General features: G+C 38.6%; 2 protein-coding genes across 2 annotated transcripts in view; one reads left to right on the forward strand and one right to left on the reverse strand.

Annotated features, from left to right (window-relative positions):
* CERKL (ceramide kinase like) overlaps positions 1–1,870 on the forward strand; it is a 97,998-nt gene extending 96,128 nt beyond the window's left edge. The window contains exon 13 of the mRNA XM_018559494.1: positions 1,615–1,870. Coding sequence (XP_018414996.1) covers positions 1,615–1,696 — 82 coding nt within the window. The 3' untranslated portion in view covers positions 1,697–1,870. The remainder of the gene's footprint in view (positions 1–1,614) is intronic.
* Positions 1,871–7,112: 5,242 nt separating this feature from the next.
* ITGA4 (integrin subunit alpha 4) overlaps positions 7,113–21,380 on the reverse strand; it is a 119,713-nt gene continuing 105,445 nt past the window's right edge. The window contains exons 19-28 of the mRNA XM_018559496.1: positions 21,210–21,308; positions 18,667–18,746; positions 17,506–17,595; positions 16,838–16,925; positions 16,085–16,192; positions 14,457–14,576; positions 11,841–11,960; positions 11,030–11,125; positions 9,921–10,040; positions 7,113–7,625 (exon numbers count right to left, since the gene is read on the reverse strand). Coding sequence (XP_018414998.1) covers positions 7,527–7,625; positions 9,921–10,040; positions 11,030–11,125; positions 11,841–11,960; positions 14,457–14,576; positions 16,085–16,192; positions 16,838–16,925; positions 17,506–17,595; positions 18,667–18,746; positions 21,210–21,308 — 1,020 coding nt within the window. The 3' untranslated portion in view covers positions 7,113–7,526. The remainder of the gene's footprint in view (positions 7,626–9,920; positions 10,041–11,029; positions 11,126–11,840; positions 11,961–14,456; positions 14,577–16,084; positions 16,193–16,837; positions 16,926–17,505; positions 17,596–18,666; positions 18,747–21,209; positions 21,309–21,380) is intronic.

The raw sequence follows: 21,380 nt of genomic DNA on the forward strand, positions 1-21,380 counted from the left end.
ATGTAAGTTTATAATTAACCCTCCAAAAAATGTTTAAAGCCCCCTTCCGGTGTGTACATCTGTAAAAGCTTTTAAAGCATCGTCTATGGAAAATTTGGGGTACCAAAGTTTTACTACATTTCAAGGATGCACACAATTTTGAGGATTGACATATTTGGGATCTATTTTCTGCAACCTCATCTTTTACCAAAAAAAATAGGTTTTGTTGTGTACTTGTGCACAAAAAATTATTTGAATAACTTTTTTTGCTGAAAATTTGGGTTTAATTAACTCTTGTGCTAATATTGTGTGATATAAAAATAGCAACTGCCACCATTCTATTCTGCAGGGTATCTGCTTTCAGAAAATATATAATGGGGGGAGGGTGCTTTAATCAATTTATGTGCATCTTAACATACTGTATGTTCCAAAAAAAGGTGAAAGCGAAAGGTTTAATCCTGATAGAAATCCAGTGTGTCCTTTAAAACAAGTTTTGGCTTTAAATATATTTTAATCCTGCTAGAAACCCAATGTCCTTATAACTTTCTGTGTACTGAACTGAAATCTCAAACAGTGTTATTAGCCTTTCCAGTCCTCTACGGTTAACTACAAAATAAGTCTCTACTATGAAATATAGATGGGGGAGGGTGTTTGTGGTCCAAATCAGGATAGCAGCTTAGGGTAACAACACTGCTCTTATAAAAATGTAGTACATTGAGTGAGTGTTGTCACCCTAAGACAGGAAGAGTATTAATGGCAGGATCACCAAGTGAAAATAAAGGGTGAAAAAAGGTAAAGTATGTATTGTTTGGGTTTAGATAATCTTCAAGCTGGAGCTGGGCTTCAATGCTGAGGTTTAAAAAATGTGTAGACATTGAAAATGAATTTAGGCCCCCTATATAAATACCATAAAACTGATATTTGAAGTAAAACTCAATTTTTGTGAAACGTTGATACAGCATGATAATGTTGTTGTAATTCTGTTATTTACCTTTGTAGCGCAACTGCAACCTGGCAAGAGTTTTTCTAACAGCCAAACTGTATTTCTTGCAGCCATGGCTACAACATAATTTGTGAACAGGGCTCCTGGAAATGATCAGGTCCTTACTAATGTGATTGTCATTTTCTCCAGAAGTCTGAATAGAAGTCAAATTACAAAGAACTGGCGGTACATTGAATTCAATGGCACTGCTTCCAGCAAGCCCTATTTTTTGTTTGCACTGGAACGGAACGCAGGCAAAGTTTTGCCACGCGTCCGATCGCACCGCCACGCCCTCGCCTGCTCCAGTGTGAAGAAGGCCTAAGTGTTAATACAAGTTTTCCCTGGAGTTCTTCTTTAAAGGCATCCGTGGAATAGGTTTCCTTTTTTAATAAAACATATATCTCACATATAAAGGGATGTTCAAGCTGCAGATTTTCTTTTTACAAAACTATGATCATATGATCGTGGTAGAGCCAGACCCTTGCACAGACTGAAATGGTTTTTGTTTCATGAAACTGAAGTTTCACTTGAGCTAAAAGTTGGTCAGCTGTATTGTATTGTTATATTAAATTAAAGATTTTGCATGAAAAGAATGAGAACTATCAACTTACCTCCAAAATGGGAATTGAAATGTAATGTTCCTTATTTTATAGATTGCATCCTGAACTGATTAATCTCTATGGGAGTAACATTGAAGAGCTGGATGAAGTGAAAGGAAAGTGCAATTGCTTGTAGTGTAGAGGAAAATATGCTCCCATGCTGCAGTTTTTTACAAAAATTACATCTTTATTTGTGAGAGCAGAAACATTGCTTTTTTTCCATTCAGAAATATTCCTATAATTAGAAACACATTTACAGCCATAAAACATTCAAGCCAACTCAAATAAAGAACTTCCCTTTTAAAGCTATTAGTTTTGAGTGTATGTTGATTACAGCACTAACAGACCTATGGATTCATGATGTGAAGATCTGTCATTGTAAAGCTACTCCATCAGAGTAGGACACAGAGAAACTTCACTATGTGGTTCTTAACACCAGGATCCTTGAGGTAAACCTAAGTTCAAACACATGGTGCCTTAAAGAGACCCCATCAACGCAGTACACATTGGAGGGAATATATCAAAGCAATTGCAACAGTTTTAAAGCCTCTTAGATCATTTTTTTTAATGTGCAAATCTGTCTTTTACCATGTGCGCCCGGTTTGACCTGAGCTTGCACTACTTTTCCAATTGCGCCTGCTTTGTGTCTGTTTTCATCTGCACTTGTTCTGGGCTGTCTGAAACTGGAGCATCACCTAACAAAACAATCGCAATTTAAGATGTCCCCATGATCACTTCTTCAAGAGGCGACAGTTAAGCTTTTTGCCTGGAGTTCCGAGTCTTCTTTCCTGGAGTCTATTTATGAACAACATTACACTAGCAACATAAATCTGGTGCAAAGTGCATCAACTATATATATACTCGCAATTGCTATGATAAATTCCCCCCATTGTATCCTGAACATGTGCAGTGAAAAGCAGGCATTTAGCTCTTTGGTATCAGTTCATTCTTTCTTAAGTAATCCAGTTTTGAGCGTTGGCTAACACTTCTGGAAGTGTCGGAGGCTTTATCCAACTACATAGCCTGCAGCTTGATTCCCCACCACCACCCTGACATCACCAGGGGTCCAGAAGCTGAATGGGAAGCCTTGCATGGGAATGCACCCAGAGGGTTCCATGGACCTTGCTCAGCCTGGGCTCTGGATTGTAAACAGTCAAGTCATGTGACTGCTACTGTTAACAATACTGGACTGTTAACAATCCTAGCATCCAGAGCAAGATAGAATGAAGCCTTGGTGTATTCTGGAGCACCCTCTTGTGTGAGGCTTCCAGTCCGCTTCTGAAGCTCTGGTGATGGCAGGCAGGGAAGGACTGGGGGGGGGAAAGGCATGTAGCTGCGGGCTGTGGAGGGGGAGAGAGAGCGTCTGACACTACAGGAAGTTTTGCCTCAGAACTAAAAACTGGATTACTCAAAAACGAAAGCATGGTTTACCACCTAACAAAACTGTAATGATAAATTATTGATTTTACTGCATATGCTCAGGCTACAGCATGTACTGTGGTGACAGGGTCTCTTTAATCAACTTTGAACCTACAACTACAGCATTCTTTCTGTAGAAAAATGTGGAATACAGTATCATAGAAACATTTATTTTACAAGAATTGTACTAGAAATTGTAAACTTGCACTATAGATCATTTTCAAAAATATGCAATAAATTTTTTACAAGTTTGTTTTAGAATTGTGCTGTTTTATTTATTTATTCTCTTTTCTTTCTTCCTAACAAATCTGCTCTGTTATAATTAGCTGATTTATGGTTTTTCATCTAGCAGTGTATAATTATGGCACTCATTTTGTGGGCTTAAGCAATGCTCACTCTAGCACCTAACTGCATTGTTACAAGCAGCTTGGCAATGGTTGTCCTCACTGCGTGCAGACAAGAAAAGGATTGTCAAGATGGATCTTTCTGTAGGTTGGTGGAACCTTTTTTAATGGATAATTACGTTCTAAATACAGAGATGTGACAGTTCACAAAACATAGGGTTACAGACTAAATGATTCTGTGTTGGTACCCCTTATGTCTGTTTTATGGGTCCCCAAATAGTTAAGGGTTTATGATCTTAAACCTATTACCATGCGATGTGGTGCAGTGCCATTTATAGAAAAGAAGGTGTACACATTTCTTTCAGTGCGATTCAACTGCAGTAAGATGTCCATTCCAATAAAAAAGGGCTGCCTGCAGCACCTAGTGCGAACATGTGTTCACCCATTACTACTGGGTACACGGGAACGCATTACATTTCCTACAACTCAGCATGTGCTATCTGAGCAGCCCATACATTGCCACGTGAAGAGGAGAGTGTTTTGAGAGACCTAGGTAATGTAATCAGTATTCATTGTGGCCTCCAGTGGTCACTCTCCCCATAGGAATGAATAGGGGCGTGACGCACACACGCAGAATGAAGAGGAGCCAGCCAGGACCGTTTCGGTGATAAGATCACTAGATTGGGGCTGAAGATAAGTATAATACCAGGCTGTCTGTACTCAGTGGGGCAATGGATTAAATAAAGGACCACTTCACTAAAGGTGAAGTGGTCCTTTAAGTCAGCTTGTATGGCTGTTTCTGGGCAAAGCATTTGCAGTATGTTTTAGCAGCTTAATATGTGAATAGCGCTTTATATTTATCATCATTCCCAAGATGTATGAAGTTCCACTCCTGTATACCATTTGTTTTGGCATAACCCATTGTTGCCTGGGCTGTCATGCAATTTGTGGAAGGAAATCCCACCCTCAAGGTACTGGAGGAGCTGTTTTAGAGAACTCCAGGAAAACATTTTTTTAACCCTTGCAGTTGGGCTACGCTGGAAGGGTTAACTGCCCGCAATGATCTGAAATAAAAGTTATATTCACCAGATCCACAGAGCTGACTTGTTGTTAGACCGATCCTTTCAGTATTTCTCCCCCTCTGCTGCAGCAGTCTAAGGTCCACAAGATCATTATGTTCTATACATAGCGTATAGGATGTGTGGATGCTGAGAGACATACATTTGCTGCAGCACAAGAGGAGGCAGACTGGAGGGAGTGCTGTGACAGAAGGCCAGCTTGGAGGTTTGGTTGAGTACAACTTTTTTATTTTAGTTCTTGGACGAACACAGGGGTAGCCCCACTGCAAGGGTTCATTTTTTTTTTCTGGAGTTCATTAATCACAAATATTTTGATGTGGACTGTATACATGAAAACATTGCTTCATCTTTTACTGTCAGCACAGTGGAGGCAGCCATTTTGTATGCTGAAGGAACATTACTGAAGATGCAGCTTATCAATTACCAGTTCAGCCTTTGCTTATGCTTCTCCAAGTCTTCATTTACATACAGCGCCTCGGGCATAGCTGGAGGAAACAATGCCAGACTGATTTCAAACCACCAAATGGTAGAAATGTTAATTCAGTTTGACGTGTGTGCTTAAAGAACTATATACACTATCATCTGAAATATGAACAATTATTACAACGCAGGTGTGGTCGGCATGTTTTTCAGTACATAGCTTAGTGTTTTTTTTACAACAGTCCTTTTTCTTAATACAATGTGCTCAGAAGCCTTGTTTTGCTCAATATGTATCAGCATGTGTAACTATTAGCTTGGACCTAAACCACAAATGTTTACCATGTGCAAATCTAAAACACTTTAATAATGGTAAATGATAATTCCATCCAAAGCCAATTTGTCCATGATAGTAGACAGTCTTCATCACCAGACCACTGTCATACTGGATCGATTGTCATGCTTGATGGTGTTGTAGAGGAAACCGCTGTTAGGAAAGATGACACACCATCCCTCGTGCTGCTATTCTTAAAGTACTGAAGCTATCAGTGTGTGATTCACAACTACATCTCCTAGAGCCTACACTGTAAAGATTGCGGAATTCAAGTGTCACGGCTGTGAAAACCTTATTGTGAGCTTAAGTAAAACATTCCTACAGTAGCAGCAGGGATGATGAAACGAGATCCTTAGAGCCCATTCATTTTTCTGCATTATGGTAACAGGGACCAGCACTGAACTACACGTGCTGTACTTTACAGTGTGCTGCATTTAGGAATGGGTCGTGCCTGATATTTGGGCTGCTGCCCAACGATAACACCATGTACTGGCCCTGAGAAAAGTCACCCTGTACACCACACGGGCCCTGAGAAAAGTCATTTCTCCCTTAGGCATATGGACTTCAGTATGTAAAAGATAAATGTGTACAGCAAGTTTCAAGCAGCTTGGATGAAGCCTTTAAATGAATCTTCAGTTTCAGAAAGGGAAATTTCAACTCGGAGGACAACTATAGTATGCAGGAGGGCCCCTGGAAATGAAATTTCCTGCTGGTATTATCGGCTCACTGATTTGTTCAGACCACTGCACAAAGATGCCAAATTTTAGACATTCTCTGCAATAGCAATTGCAGTTTGGGCGAGATACTCCCCAAGGGTGAGCTACTTGTAAAAGGATGCAGACACTGCAGCTCTTCTCATCAGAGCACTGAGATTACACCAGGTAGGTATAATGAAGACTCATCTGTTCAGAAGTCAGTGTGGAAAGGACATGTTGAAACAAACATCCATTTCTTCAGAACAGAAAAGGTAAAGATCTCCTACAAAGTTTACTCACATCTTTACAATGTACATAGATCACCCTTAGGGGATTGTTTGCGTCTCAAAAAAATGGAGTTACAGGATTAGTAACTGTCACTTTAAATGAAATGCTAGCAGGCTTCCAACAAGATTATTGCTGAAGCCTTCGGAAAGCCTGCTAGAAGCTTGTCTAAAGCATATCTAAACCCAAAAACAAAAATATAATATATTACAGCTTACCGGTCCTTAGCTGAGGTTGATTTCTATTCTTTTTTTGCTTTTTACTTTATTTTAACATAGTAATCATGTAAATAACACATTGACTGTCCCCGGGAAACTATGCTCACTCCTACACTGTATCTGTGGAGGGAATCTTGGGTATTGCCCAGGCTGGACCCTGAACTTGTGTTCCTCTTTCTTTTCCTTTACACAGGGGGTAGGGGATTAGTTTACAGAAAATAGCATTATTTTTCCTTCCAGAATATCTCATAAGAAGTGACAAGGACACTGCATTTCTGGCAAGATAAACAGGTATTTTCTGTACTTGCTGAAAATGTTCTTTTATTAAAAAAAGAAACAAATGCAGTCACCCCATCTAAGGACTGTTAAACTGTAATATATTACATAGTTGTTCTTGGGATCAGATATACTTTAAAGTGACAGTCAGCACTCCGATTAGGTAGTGTTTAACTTCCCCAAACTGGAGCTGAATAATGCTTTAAAGGCCTCAACAAAGCTAACTGAAAGCTTTGCAAATACTTTTGTGGAAGCTTTCTGTGCACACATATGAGATTCGGCTGGAATCAAAACAATGTGTAAAGCCTCAGGGCTAAGCTACATGGACATTTTCTTGTTACTTAGAGATGTAGCCACTTGCTGGCAGCCATTTCTCTATTCTAGAGCTACATAGGAGATTTGTATCAGCTGAACCGTGCTACTAAAAGTACTAGCAACTGATAACTAAACAAATGGCTCTATGTGGAGTAAGCTACACTATTAGCATGCCTGGTACTGCCACCATAGACATGGAGATACTCAATTGAGTCTGAACTGTAATCTTATTTCTCTAGCCAGTGTAAAGCCTTCAGTTCTCTCCCTAACTGAAACTCACCTGTGCATCAAGTTATATTATAAATAATTTTAATTACATTCCTATTGTGTTCATAAAAATCTTGTGTTACATTCCTGAGATACTTAGTTACATGTACATACTTACAAAGGCCCCAGTGCATTTTATATCATGAAATAAACATCTTTAGAAGGTATCATAGGTTCTACACCTTGGTTAGAGCCCAATAAATAGTCTGTAAAATCATCCATTGTCTTTGCTAAAGCTGACCCAAGCTCCATTCTCTTTCCTTTGGCTTTCCATTCATTATGGAAAATCAAACTTGGCTATTAGTCCTGATCAATGTTTATTGTTCCTCCTTTTCGTCTTGTGTTAGAAAACTCCAACTTTCTTTCCTGTCTGCGTCTGTTTCAAGCATCTTGTATTTTCTTTTAAAGAAGCCGATCTGGAAAGTAGATAAGGATAAGGTGTTACATGTATATTATAATGGCTGGCAGATGAAATTATTTAAAAAAAAACATTCGACTATTCAATTATGAAGTGTAAAGGAAGAAGGGATGTACGTTAACAGTAGTTATATACATCTGTCAACAAGAAATCATATTGAGAGAGAAGGTGTTAAACCTCACTCATGTCACACATTTGACAACTCTGTTTTAAAATTATGCAGCATTTGCTGTTTCTAAACAGCATTTATATTCTGTATTTTATTTTTAAGGAATGCCCAGCAGTCTCTGTATACTGTGTATATATATATATAAATTATCATTTTAACAGAATAATTCCCCTGTGAATTAATTGTCAAGGAGATGCTTTAAGTAAACCTGTCGCAAACATGGGCAATTCAAACTCTGCAATAGTGGAAACATGCCTAAGCAGAGGTTACCGTCGGTGAAAAGCCAATGCTAAAATGATCCGTAAATCCAGAGATATTGACAGTTAAAAGTATATAAAAATCTTGACTTTTTCCTCTCTGACTCAAACTCTGTCCCGCTTCCCTTTTGCACCTCTTGATAACGGTCACCTATCACATAAAAGGATCAATAGGGAGCCTCAGGAAAGCGGGTAAAGTGGGGTCAAGGTTGAACTTTAAAGGAAAGTTTGAGGTTTGCTTATTACAGAAGTTGCTTTTATCTCCAGATCAAGTGATTATTGTGACTTACAGCTACCTCATGATCACGTTTTCTATCATGTTCAGTTTGAATAGCCCAGGTTTGTGACAGGTTTCAGTCAAACTATAACCTACTTTTTATTACGTATTATCAAGTAATGTTTATATTTTAAACTCATTGTTTTCCTGTATAGTTTGTAATTGTATGTAAATGGGGGCAGTAATATTTGCTCATGACTGAGTTTCTCTTCTTCCTCTCAATACAAATCTATGGCTTGGAATCAAACTCTCTAAGATGATCTAAATAGTCCTTAAACCCATGGCTATGTTCTAGAGACTTTCAAGTAATATAACAAACAGTTACTGAGCTTTAAAACAAACCGTCACTGAAATATGTTTCATATTTACCGATTCTTTGCTTTCCTGAATGATTGCCAGAGTGATCTGCACACCACCACACTTACATATTGTACTTATGCACCAGTGGGCATGTGTTATGGTGCTGACAGGCCCCAACAATGCATTAGATAAAGTAGAAAAGGGGAACCATCATAGTGCAGAACAATTTAATTAAAAAGTTTTAAAAACTGACAATGCACTAGTGCTCACTCAGCACAAATAGAAGCTTAAGGGAGTGACACACCACAATATCAGTCCCGTCAGTGTATATGCATCCCAACGCGTGGTGACTTTTTGGGACTGTGACAAAGTGATTTTAACGTTTTATCAAATTGTTTTGTGCTATGTTGGTTTCTCTTTTTTGTCTAATGTATTGTTGGAGCCTATCCTGTTAACCATGAGAGGGGATTGACACTGGCATCGGGCAATGGATTTCTGCAACTTCTGTTCAATGCTCCATTGACCTACTACATTTTTAGTTTAAGCGGTCATTTTGGACAGGGGAGTTTACTCTTTTTAAAGGAAGTGTGTGGAGGTGACAATTTTTGCACTTGACTGCACTTGGTTTTGGATTCCTTTGAACTTTACATCCATTTTATACTGTGGTTGTTGTTTTTTTATCTTGATGGATATATGTTTACAGAATTAATACTATAGTGAGGGTGGATTTATTTATTTACTTACTTTGTGTTTTACTATTAGCACTTTTGGTACAGAAGATGTAACACTTTACTGAGTAGTTAGATAGTTTGCACCTTTTGTATACTGATTTATAATTACATATTTATGTTACTTGTGTGTATTCATTAATTTCCCTATAGGGGGAGCTATCCACAGTTATTAGGTGAAAGTTTTCTAATTCTAATGGAATACATTTTTTTTTTAAATTTATGTTTAGCGATAGATCATTACTGTGAGGTTAAATATTTATTTTTAGCAGAGAGGAGGGTGAGCACGTATATTATATTTTTAGAGCTGTAATTTATCATATATTTGTGTCCATTTGAGTATTCTTACAGCCGCTTGTTACTATTATATAGATTTAAGGAGCAAAGACGAATATTGTTCTTCCTATAAAACATAGGCTACAATGTCAAAACTTGATGTATATCCATTATATGTTTAATATTAACGGGTGTAATTTGGATGTAATAAAAAGGATTACTATAGGCATACAGAGGATAATTTAGATCAAGGTATCCCTTTAACTGTATTTAAAGTCAAATGTACCTTCCATAATATATACGTCATTAGTGAAAATAAAAGAAGTCCAGGTACTAAGCTGATTCCAATGATTGTATATAGTACATGACTCCTTGGTTTCTGATTATGCACGGCTTCTAATAGGACCTGCAAAGTAAAGTAAAAGTGTGTAAATATGCAGCTGCAGATTTTTGTAAGCTTTACCTTAAATATGTATCAGTGCCTGAACCCTTCCACACTTTAAATTTGTTTAAAGTCAGCCATACATACTGAGAGATCAGACCACCTGACTCAACACAAGCAACAGAAGGCACCTAAAGATTTTGCCAAATATGTACACAATGAAATCTGAACAGATTCACATATGGCTGTAAGGAGGACAAACAAAATATTACACAATGCACAGACAAGAAGATACAATTATTGTGTGAGTGGATTTGCTATCTCACCTGATCAATATCTGAGTGGATAATATTCAGACACAGATATCACTGCGTCCCTGTACGTTGGCCAGTTATTTGCACCGCATGATTCCCATCTATGGGAAGCTCAAGCTACAACTGTAATTTGCTGATAATAGGCTTGCCAGTATGAAACAATGTACTGCACTGCCTGATAATATCTGATAGGAAGAGGATGGGACTGTCTGGTGGCAGTGGAGACAGACTATATCCATCTGGTCCAAAGAGAGGGCACATGGCTTGGTGTGTCTACCTTTCGTTATGTGCATGCTAGCAGGGTCACAAAATGCTGGTGCCATCACCCAACTTCGCTACACCACTATGGTTGCCCTCCCTCTCTGGACAAAAGTTAATGGACTGGAAGAGCTTGAGGGAAGACTTCACATTACAATGTTTAAAGGCAACTCACATTTAAATATTTTCATTGTGGTTGCAGTCAGTGAGTGACTACTCGCAACACCAAAGCTGATATGTTATCAAAGAGGCAGAACATACATTTGAATGGAATCCCACTAATGGTTCAGTACAGTTGAAAGCATCATCTTGCAGTACACTTTACTATGTGTTGACCGGGTTGCCACAAACGAGGCACATGGGGCCTTATTGAAAATACAACCTCTAAGCCCTTCCCTATATCCTAATGAATTACAAAAGACAACAATAATTCTTTCTTACAAGTGCAGATTTTTGCTGGTGGCGATTGATAATTCTTTGGTTTTCTCCAAATGTCACGGCTGCTGATGTAATAAATTGCAGCAATGAAGAAATCTCCTGAAATGTGCCAAAAATTTACATATTGTAAGTTGTTGCAAATAAGGCTATAGTACACATTATATTGAAAACAGTTTCATTAAATGTATTTGATATACAGTATCTTGAAATCTTATTATCAAAAGTACATTCAGACTTCAGAACATGGTGTTTATAATCTTAACAATGTCAGAGTAACCCATGCCGACTCCTACAGTAAATCTTGCTTACTGCTGTGATAAACTCCAAGCAATTTCAGAGTCATAGTTATGTGGCCTTTGTATATGTACTTACCCTGCAGCCTCCTTCAATTATATTGCCACTTCTAATCTAATATCCCTATCAATTACAGTAGAAGCTATACTATTCAAAATACCACCATCATAAATGCAAAGAATGTTCTATCTCAGCAGCTTTTCATATTTATAGAATGTCGTTTTGTTTATTGTGCTGTAATTCATACCCTTTGCCATTATGTAATCACATAAAAACATGCACAAAATAGCCATTTTGTAAGTTTTTTAAGTCACAATGACCATTCTTTTTAAAACCCACCCATCTGTACTTCCTAAAACCCCCAACACCACCATTTGAGCCCATCATAATGGGTTCTTCACCACTGAACTCTGCCACTCTCCATAAACTTGATAATACATACAAAAACACACTTATCAGATTCTGAACGACTGGCAATGACCCTCCAAAATTAAGCATCACATTTTAGACCTTTACCTACCATTTCTAGAAGAGCATGGTTTGTTTCCACCTTCACATCCACAATTTTCTCCTGTTCAACTTCCATGTCTCCAAATGGGCATTTAATATGTATGCAAGATGGATCTTCTCTAAAGCAGTACTAGAAAATAGGTAAAGCTTTATATTCTTAACGTGTTGATTTAACACAGTAGGTCAAAATATAATGAGCTGTAATTAGTAAAGCCAAAATCTATGTGCAATGTGTAAACAACAATAAGAACCAATTTGCATACTAATGGTACTCGACAGGGCTGCCCTCTGTCCCCTTTGATTTTTGCACTGGTGATGGAACCCTTGGCTGCTGCGATCCGTGAGAGTACTGCTGTACGAGGAATTTCTGCTGGCCAACAATCTCACAAAATAGGATTATATGCAGATGATGTCATAATCTCTATGGCTGGTCCCCTGACCTCACTGCCAGCGGTTCAAGAAATCCTCACGAAATTCAGCAAAGTTTCCTTCTATAAAACCAATCACTCTAAATCCCACATGCTGGCTGTTAATATTCCGTCTACTACTAAATCTATTATAAGCGTTACCTCCCCATTCTCCTGGCCTCCCTCTCACACCCTCCCATACTTAGGCATTACTCTAGTGACCCCTAGCTCCAACCTTTTTACTTATAACTATGCTCCACTCCTACTTAAAGTATCAAGACTTTGTACGGAGTTGAACAGACCTACTACATCTTGGGCAGGAAGGATTAATCTTATTAAAATGTTTGTTCTTCCTCACATATTATATATGTTCCGAGCTCTCCCTATTCCCCTTTTGCCTTCTTACCTCAATAAACTACAGAGTATCCTTGACAATTTTATATGGAATGGCAAAAACCATAGAATATCGAGACTATGTCTTCACACACCCAAAGCCTATGCTGGTATGGGAGCCCCTGATATTGCTAAATACTATAAGGCAAACTTGCTGGATCAAGCAAAGTTCTGGTGGTCACCTCAACCTTACAAAATATGGTCCCAAATAGAAAGTGATATTTTACATAAAAACCTCAAGCTTTTATTATGCTCCTCCCTTCTTAATAACCCCCCCACTAAACATTTTCTAGACACAGTCACAGCAACACTACGGGTCTGGCACACCTTCGACCCCCCCCCACACTCCTGCAGCGAATCCCTTCTTAAACATCTACCTCTGCCCACTCTGGAGTATGTCTTAGAAGACATGCACTTGTCAAATTGGGTGAGTTTGGGGCTTACCCATTTACATGCTCTCTATACTGATAGCCATTTACTATCATTTGAGGAGTTACGTAGCAAATATAACCTTCCAGTTAGGGATTTCTACAAATACCTTCGCATAAGACATTATTTGCAATCGATAAGTGTTAGAGGGGGAACGCTCATTAAGAGAGGCCTACATTTTTTTTGCACTAGTTCTTCACGCAAGAAGGGAATATCCTTCTTTTATAATCTTCTCAGTGAGCCCTTATCTCAAGATAAATTACCGTCTATGAAGTGGTGGGAGACTGAATTAAACTTTTCAATTTCCCCGGAACAATGGTACAAAGAGATCTCGTGGCCTTTGACAACATCGAGATGTTTGAGTCACTGGGAATCCCTACAGAAAATTTTACACAAATGGTACTTTACACCACAGAAACTCGCCAGAATTTATCCCTCATCCTCACCGCTTTGTTGGCGAAATTGTGGAATGGTTGGCTCCTTGCTACATATCTGGTGGTCTTGTGTCTCCATCAGATCTTTTTGGGATTCGATTTTCTCCTTTATTTCCACAGTTATTCACCTTCCTTGTAATGGGTCCCCACAACTTGCCTTATTGGGGATTGGACTAAATGATTGGCCTTTTAATTCTAGAACTGTAGTCTCACACATCCTTATAGCTGCTCGCCTGGCAATAGCGCGGGCCTGGAAACAATCTGAACCTCCGTCACTCAGCGTAGTTGTACAAATATTAAACACGCATGTCCATTTTGAATTTTTGTTTGCAAAAGCTAATATGAAACTTCGCAAATTCACCTTACAATGGGCCTGCTGGTTGATAGACAACAGATGCCCGATTCATGTATTATGACCCCAACTAATACTCCTGACAGTGTTAAAAACAAAAACACAAAAAAAACTGCTTTTACCTATATTAGTCACTTCTTAGGCCTCCACAGTTATCACATGCTTTTTATTTTGAGATGGTTGGAAGAACATTACCTCCACTTACTGTCCTGAATATGGACTGCATTATTTACTAATAATGTATTATTTATTATTATTTTCTATATGTCTGTATCTATGTTGTATTATTTTTGTTCTTATTCTTGTTCTATTGACAAAATCTAATAAATTAATTGTTAAAAAAAAAGAACCAATTTGCAATAGTCTTTCATGATTATTAACTCTCTAATACTAAGACACATGTAATTGACTAGCTAGCTTGGGTTAGTTACTTCACTTTGCACACCATCAGTGTTTTTATTATTGCCTTACTGAATATTTCTGTAGCATTATTACATAGCATTCAAAAACTACATCTGATGGCATTTTTCTTGTAAACAATATGTTACTTTGTAAACATTCGTGTGAATAAGATTAGGTTTAAAAAATTACAAATAAAAATCAATACTTACCAAATGCCTTTCCCCAGTTCTTGAAAAGAAGTCCATTACATCATTAAATATTGTGCTGTTAGTAGGTGGTGAGTCACAGACCTTTGTATCAGTTTGATAATGGCAACTTCCAGTAGAAGTCTAAAAAGAACGAACAGTACTTGTGTTATTTTTACAATGTTATGATTGAATACACAATATCTAAGGCAGCACTTTGTGCCCTGAAAACAGCAAAAACGATGCACTTTTCCCCCTCAGACAATTTGCCAATCTTTTAGTGCTGATAGGTTATGGTGTACATAGACAGCAAGATACCTCTCTGGGGATATGTGCCCGTGCTTGTATGAATCACTATAGTGGAGGGATACATGTAATAATTGTCCAATAGTGACACTGGCACACCCTTCCTGTGCTCCATCTCTCCAATTGGTTCACTGACCACAGCAATGACATAACAGAGATTCTGTCACTTCTCCACTCTATCCAAAATGAAGAAAAATGTTTATTTTAGGTCTCGTTCACACCTAGGCGTATTGCATATGCGCGACCGTCGCACGATTTTTTACCGCGATTCGCGGTAAAAAAGTTGCGCGACCGTCGCGCGTTTGCGAAGGCTACTTGGCTGTATCCCAATGGAAACGCGCAACAAAACGGCCCAAAGTAGTACCTGTACCTTTTCAGGCGTGGGCCGTTTTGTAGCGCGTTAGGGACGGGCGGAAATACGCCAAGGTGGGAACGAGACCATTGAATACAATGGGATTTAGATTTTTGAGCGTTTTGTAGAGCGTTCGTCGAGCGTAGAACACGCTACAAAACGTTCAGGTGTGAACGAGGGCTTAAAGTTGAGCTTTACATTGATTCTGAACTGAAGTCTTACTTAAAGTCACATACACGCAGACACACACACACACACACATGCTGCTTTAAGGACTTACCTTAAATGATTCCTCTTGATCCGATCATCTTTTTCTTTCCAGTAGTTTTCAGGAATCTCTCCAGCGCTGGTCTTGGTCTCTGATGCAGCGCAGACTCCAGGAGTCCCACGGGGCGTATGTCCGCATCCACGCAGCCGGCTGCGTGCATTGACTTACCTTGTGTCTCTCATCTCCCGGCCCGAAGATCTCTGCTGCACATGCGCCCGCCCCATGATCCTTCATGGCTGCTTGAGAACCTTCAGATCTTCGAACGGGAGTGAGCGACGGAGACAGGTACGTTTTTACCAATGTGGTAACTTTTTAGGTTTTTAAATAAAATGTTTTTGCATATATCTACTGTTTGCTAACAGTAGATATATGCAAAAAAATGAAGGTTTAACTGTACTTAAAGCTGGCCACACATTAAAATTTGATTGCACAATCTCCTGTTCAGAATTATTGACAGATGCATTTGACCTTCTTCAAGATGTTTTGCATTCCCATAGACTTATAGGGAGAGAGAAACAGTTCTAATGGGAGCAAAAGCACGTTGACACTCACCCATAATATTATGTCATTACAGGAGCTCTGAAGCCAAGACGCAGTGGAGTTACCGTTTATACATTAAACTTCATATTTAAATACAACGAACCTAAACAAGTAGATTTCATAAGGCTGGTGTACATAACGTGCACAATATTGATGCATTGTTTCCTAAAATGACATAGAACTTACTTTGACATCCAAAATATTAAATAACTTGATGTCACTTGGAGCAAACGTGTTTGGTAGCCAAATCTCAAATACAGCATTTGGAACGAGACTTGGTCCAACATTGATCACCTAAATAATAAAAACAGAAGATCAGCCCTAATACTTTGGCAAAAAAAAAAAAAACGGTTTAACTAATGTTGGCACACAAGGCAAATATTAGTATCCTTTATTTATGAAGAGACATCATGTTACTCAGCCCTGTACAATAATGAATAAAAAGGTACCAATGACAGATTCTAGACAAACACAAGTGAAAATGTCACAATGGTGGTAACAAATGTACAATCTAAGAGGTGAGGAAACAATAGACAGAAAAGAGCAAACAAGGGTTGTGGGTAATTAGAGTTGGATACATGGCAATATGGTGGAGAAGACAGATACAGTATATCATTTTGAACTGGTGGGTTTTGATTTACTCCTAAAGAATATAAATGTGGAGACTAGTCTAGGTGGACAAGACTGAGTATCAGCAAGGATTGTTTAAGATCTGATTTACCCATAATTGCTGCATCTATGGGCTGACCTCAAATCTCCTACGTGAACAACTGCCTAGCAGGAAATTGTTTGCATGCGGTACAAAATCCCATCATCCAATCATTGGACTTAATAAATCTTTTTTTTTTAATAAAGTTAACATTTGTACTTATACAAGTTCTATGTTGTATATTTACAGCATAATTAAAAGAAACAATTCTTTGAAAATATTGTACATACTTTAAATGTATAGTCTATTGTTTCCTTGATGCATAAGATCTCCTCATCATGGGGTGGGCCGTAGACAAATGATACTGGATATACTGAGCTAAAGTAACAAAGAAAACAGGTTACTCTGAATTTATGAAATGACAGAATTCCTCATTCAAGAGCCACATGTCTATAATTACAGTGTAGTCATTGTATTTATATAAAGAATGATAAAGGATATGTATTTACAAACACAGAGCGGAGGCTGGCAGATAAAAAGAAATATTCAGTGTTCCTCCTCTTCTAACTATGATATAGTGATGGGTCATTTCCATCTAAATAATGAAGGTAATCTGAGTAAAAAGTTGTTTATATAAATGTAATCTATTAATGGTTGGGATATCACACAGTGTAACATCTCATAATATACGTCTTTGAATCACCAAATAGACAAAATGTCTTGGCATTGCATTTTTATTTGCTCTGCTGCGACACAATTACTAGTCATCCAAATATACAGGCTTACAAAAAGGTCATTTTATATATTTAATAATGGACAGGTAAAAGGTTTATGTCCTCATCAGATGTGTTCTCATGGCTTGTCATTGAAAAGCAATATAGCTCTGGCCTTCTACTAAACCAAATGCTCTATATAACCAGCATGCCATGGCTGCAAAAAAAATAACACTTTAACTCACCCAAGTACATTGACATTGACCTCGTATCTCGTGGGAATGATGAAAACAGCTTTGTTGTTCCACAGAGAGCCCTCGTTTACTTCATTTTCACTTCAGGTTCAATTAAAGAAAGGAGCATTAATGTAATGGATTACATGTATAAAAACCACGTTGCAATATAATACAGATTCAAGTAATATAGATTTTTGGTTACAGTTGATATGGAGTATAATAGCAGCAAGACAAAGGATATGATCTCTGCATGATTGGGGAGGGGTGGGGTGGGGTGCAGGGGATGCAGAAATTCCTTCCAGGGGAGGTCACTGCTGAGTCCTGAAAAGTCTAGAGAAGGCTCACCAAGTTCACAATTAAGGTGTCTATTCACGAAGCTTTGGCCGATCCTTCGGCTAGCTTTGGCCCCAGGACCCCTTCCGTTCAGTAGAACCGAACTAAGAGGTCACAACTAAGGGGTCTATTCAAGTAGCTTCGGCCGATCCTTCGGCCCCAGGACCCCTTCGGTTCAGTAGAACCCTTAAGTGCTTGTTGTTCAAAGGTAAACGCGACAAAAAGCTCAAGAAAAGGAATCCCATTCATTTCTATGGCCCCTGTTCACACCTGAGCGTTTTGTCGCATTACGTTTCCACTGAAGTCTTTGGAACCAAAAAGCGTTATAATCTGCCAAAAAGTAGCTCATGTACTTTCGCCAATGACAGGAGTGTTTCTGCTTGTGACAAAACGTTCAGGTGTGAACAGGAGCCATAGGAATGAATGGGGCTCCTTGTCTTGAGCGTTTTCTTGCGCTTACCTTTGAGCCACTAAATGCCTAGGCGTGAATGGCGACTCATTAATGTGCCTGCTGTTCTGATTAAATATACTGAAGGGAATTTATCAAAACTGGAGCAGACAAAACCTGGAGCAGCTGTGCATGACAACCAATCAGCCTCTTTCTTTCATATGCAAATCTTAACTGAACAAACAGTAGAGAGAAGCTGATTTGTTCGAAAGTGTTTAGACTGAGCGCAGGATGAAATGGCTTTACTATAAAATGTACATTTTATATTGCTTATAATGTAATCAACTAACATACAGTGGCCTGGAGACATTACATATGGATCTGTTAGATCGATCCTTCAGTTGATTTACACACCTATGTTTGTTTTACATTATGATTCTGAATCTTACCATTTTACCGTTACATTGATTTCAAGATCTTCCTCTGCTTTGCTTAGTGAGCTGGCATCCAAGAGAAAAGAGAATTCTTGCTGTAACGATAGGAGCAGGTCAATGTTAAGTCTGTATCAGTTAAAAAGTCTTCTCATATACTGTACAGGTAAAGGCTGTTTTATCCAGAATTCTCCCCGTTCCATACTCTACCTTACAGGGAACAGAAGAAGTGATCAGAGATGATTACATAACAATGCAAGAAAGTAAAACTAAATCAGAGGGGCAGAGAAGAGGCTTTTAGCTCCTGTTTATACCCATAAAAAATAATGTGTGTGTGATGTCACACAAGAATGCATCTGCATTTTTTGCTTGCCTGAATATGTATAGATTTGTCCAATCTTTAGAGAATTGGGAAAACATGCTTGTCTGATGCTCATTAATCGAACAGATGCATTCATGCATCCAAACATGTAAACCTGTGAATAGCTAATTCTCCTAATTTAATGATTGCAACTTAGCACTGTTTTTGAGAGCTCTCAGCAAGGAAATTTGAATGGCCTATCTCAATATCTACAGAACAGAGGCAGGTAAAGGTTGCAATGCATACAAATGACCAGTAGGGAATTATCACTATGGAGTTTCACTATTTTTTGAATAAGGAAATTAGCCCTTTTGATTAAAGCTGAACTCCAGGCAGATAAAAAAAATATGCCAATTCATACCAGTATGTATTCAATAAAATAAATATCAAGGCTGGTTTCACTCTGTGTGTTGCCATTAAGTTAGAATGGCTTTCCAATGCACAAGTACAGTAGGTGCTGATGGACCTGCACTTCAGTGCACCAAAATTGTGGCCTACATTTCTGCAATGCACTGTAACAGAACAGCCAGCTGTGAAGTTTTAAAAGCAAATGGCGTGAGTACCTGCAGTGGGCTTGCTATTAGCCTTCTGCAAACCCCTCCACAGCAGAGCTCAGACTATGAGATGGAAAAGCAGAACAAGGAGCCACGCATTGTACTGCATTGCTCGTGTACTACAGGTGAAACTCGAATAATTAGAATATCGTGCAAAGTTCATTTATTTCACTAATGCAACTTAAAAGGTGAAACTAATATATGAGATAGACTCATTACATGCAAAGCAAGATAGTTCAAGCCGTGATTTGTCATAATTGTGATGATTATGGCTTACAGCTCATGAAAACCCCAAGAACCCCAAATCCACAACCTCAAAAAAGTAGATTATTACATGCAATCAATAAAACAAGGATTGTACATAGAACAATATCGGACCTCTGAAAAGTACAAGCATGCATATGTACTCAGTACTTGGTTTGGGCCCCTTTTGCAGCACTTACTGCAATTACTTTTGCACGATATTCTAATTATTCGAGTTTCACCTGTAAAAGGATTGTGCTGACAGGAGGAGTTAACAGAGTTGAGCCTATTAACCTGCTGCGTCACTGTCCATTCACAGGCTGGGGTATGGGACAAGACCTAGTTGTATTGCTTAACTGCAGCAGAGAAATACAAATCCTGTGGCAGGTAAAACCACTCCCATTTATGTATTTAATCATGTGTTCATCAGTTTGTCTGGAGTCCAGCTTTCATTTTAATTATTTGGTGTGCTTTAAGTAGAGGCATCTGCATGACTAAAAGCTTATCTACTGTATATTACCATTTATTGCACATGGTAGTACATTCAAACCAATGCCTTCTGTGGAACCACAGGTCCCAGCACAGAGACAGAATTAGCTACAGGTTGCTTCCTTAGATCTATAGCAATCAGTGTCCACAGCAGGAGGGAAAGCAAAGATGTGAGATCACAGTTCATGCTCCTGTCTCCCTTGTGCACCGCTGTATATGACACTCATCCTCCCCTCTGACACTCTTGGGTGTAATATTCCGAAGTGCAAATTGCTCACACATTCCTGTGCTGCTCCTAATGCCATTTTGAATCAATTTGCCACCTCTGCATCTAAAAAAAATGCTCAACAGAGCAAATTGTGAAACCAGAATGATATTTTACACTACCTTGATTATACTACTACTAATGTGTGTTTGACGGTCTCATAGATAACCAATAACAAAATGCACGTCAAAAGGATAAAAATGTGCATCTCACATGCAACAATCAGGATCGTATTATATCGCCATTTGAATCATGGAGTCCAGGAGTGTCCAACACTGTCCAAAGCAGAGGTGTGGATGCAATGTCTCCAACCCCATGGCTATTTCTGGTATTACTGATGATTGCATACGCTGATGAGCAGATTCAATACATATGGAGCTGCTGGCCATAGCAGACTATTTATTTCATTTGAAAAGTACTACCGGACTGGTTTGCTATGATATACAATTTTATGTTTGTTCTGGCTATCATTTATTCATCCACATTTTATGCATTTTTATCTATCCCCCCCATATAAAGTTACATTTACTGTGTCTACCTTGCACAGTTTCTGCTCAGACATTGGAGGACTTTATGAAGAGGGTACATAAGCCAATACACTTGTCTCATTGTAATAAAGTCTATTTTACACCCACAGTTCTTCACATACCTTGGACAGCGAGTCAACATACAGATAGCCAATGTTGCAGTCCAGTCTCGTCAGCTGATTTTCTTCCTCGTTAATGGCGCAGTTTATCTGCTTCTCCAGCTGGCATTAACAAAGATGCATACAAGAACATTACTGAATGACTGTGGATGCTACTTTCTGTAAAGTGTTTGG

Source organism: Nanorana parkeri, unplaced genomic scaffold, assembly GCF_000935625.1.
Source record: "Nanorana parkeri isolate BGI_ZX_2015 unplaced genomic scaffold, ASM93562v1 scaffold400, whole genome shotgun sequence".
Lineage (NCBI taxonomy): Eukaryota > Metazoa > Chordata > Amphibia > Anura > Dicroglossidae > Nanorana > Nanorana parkeri.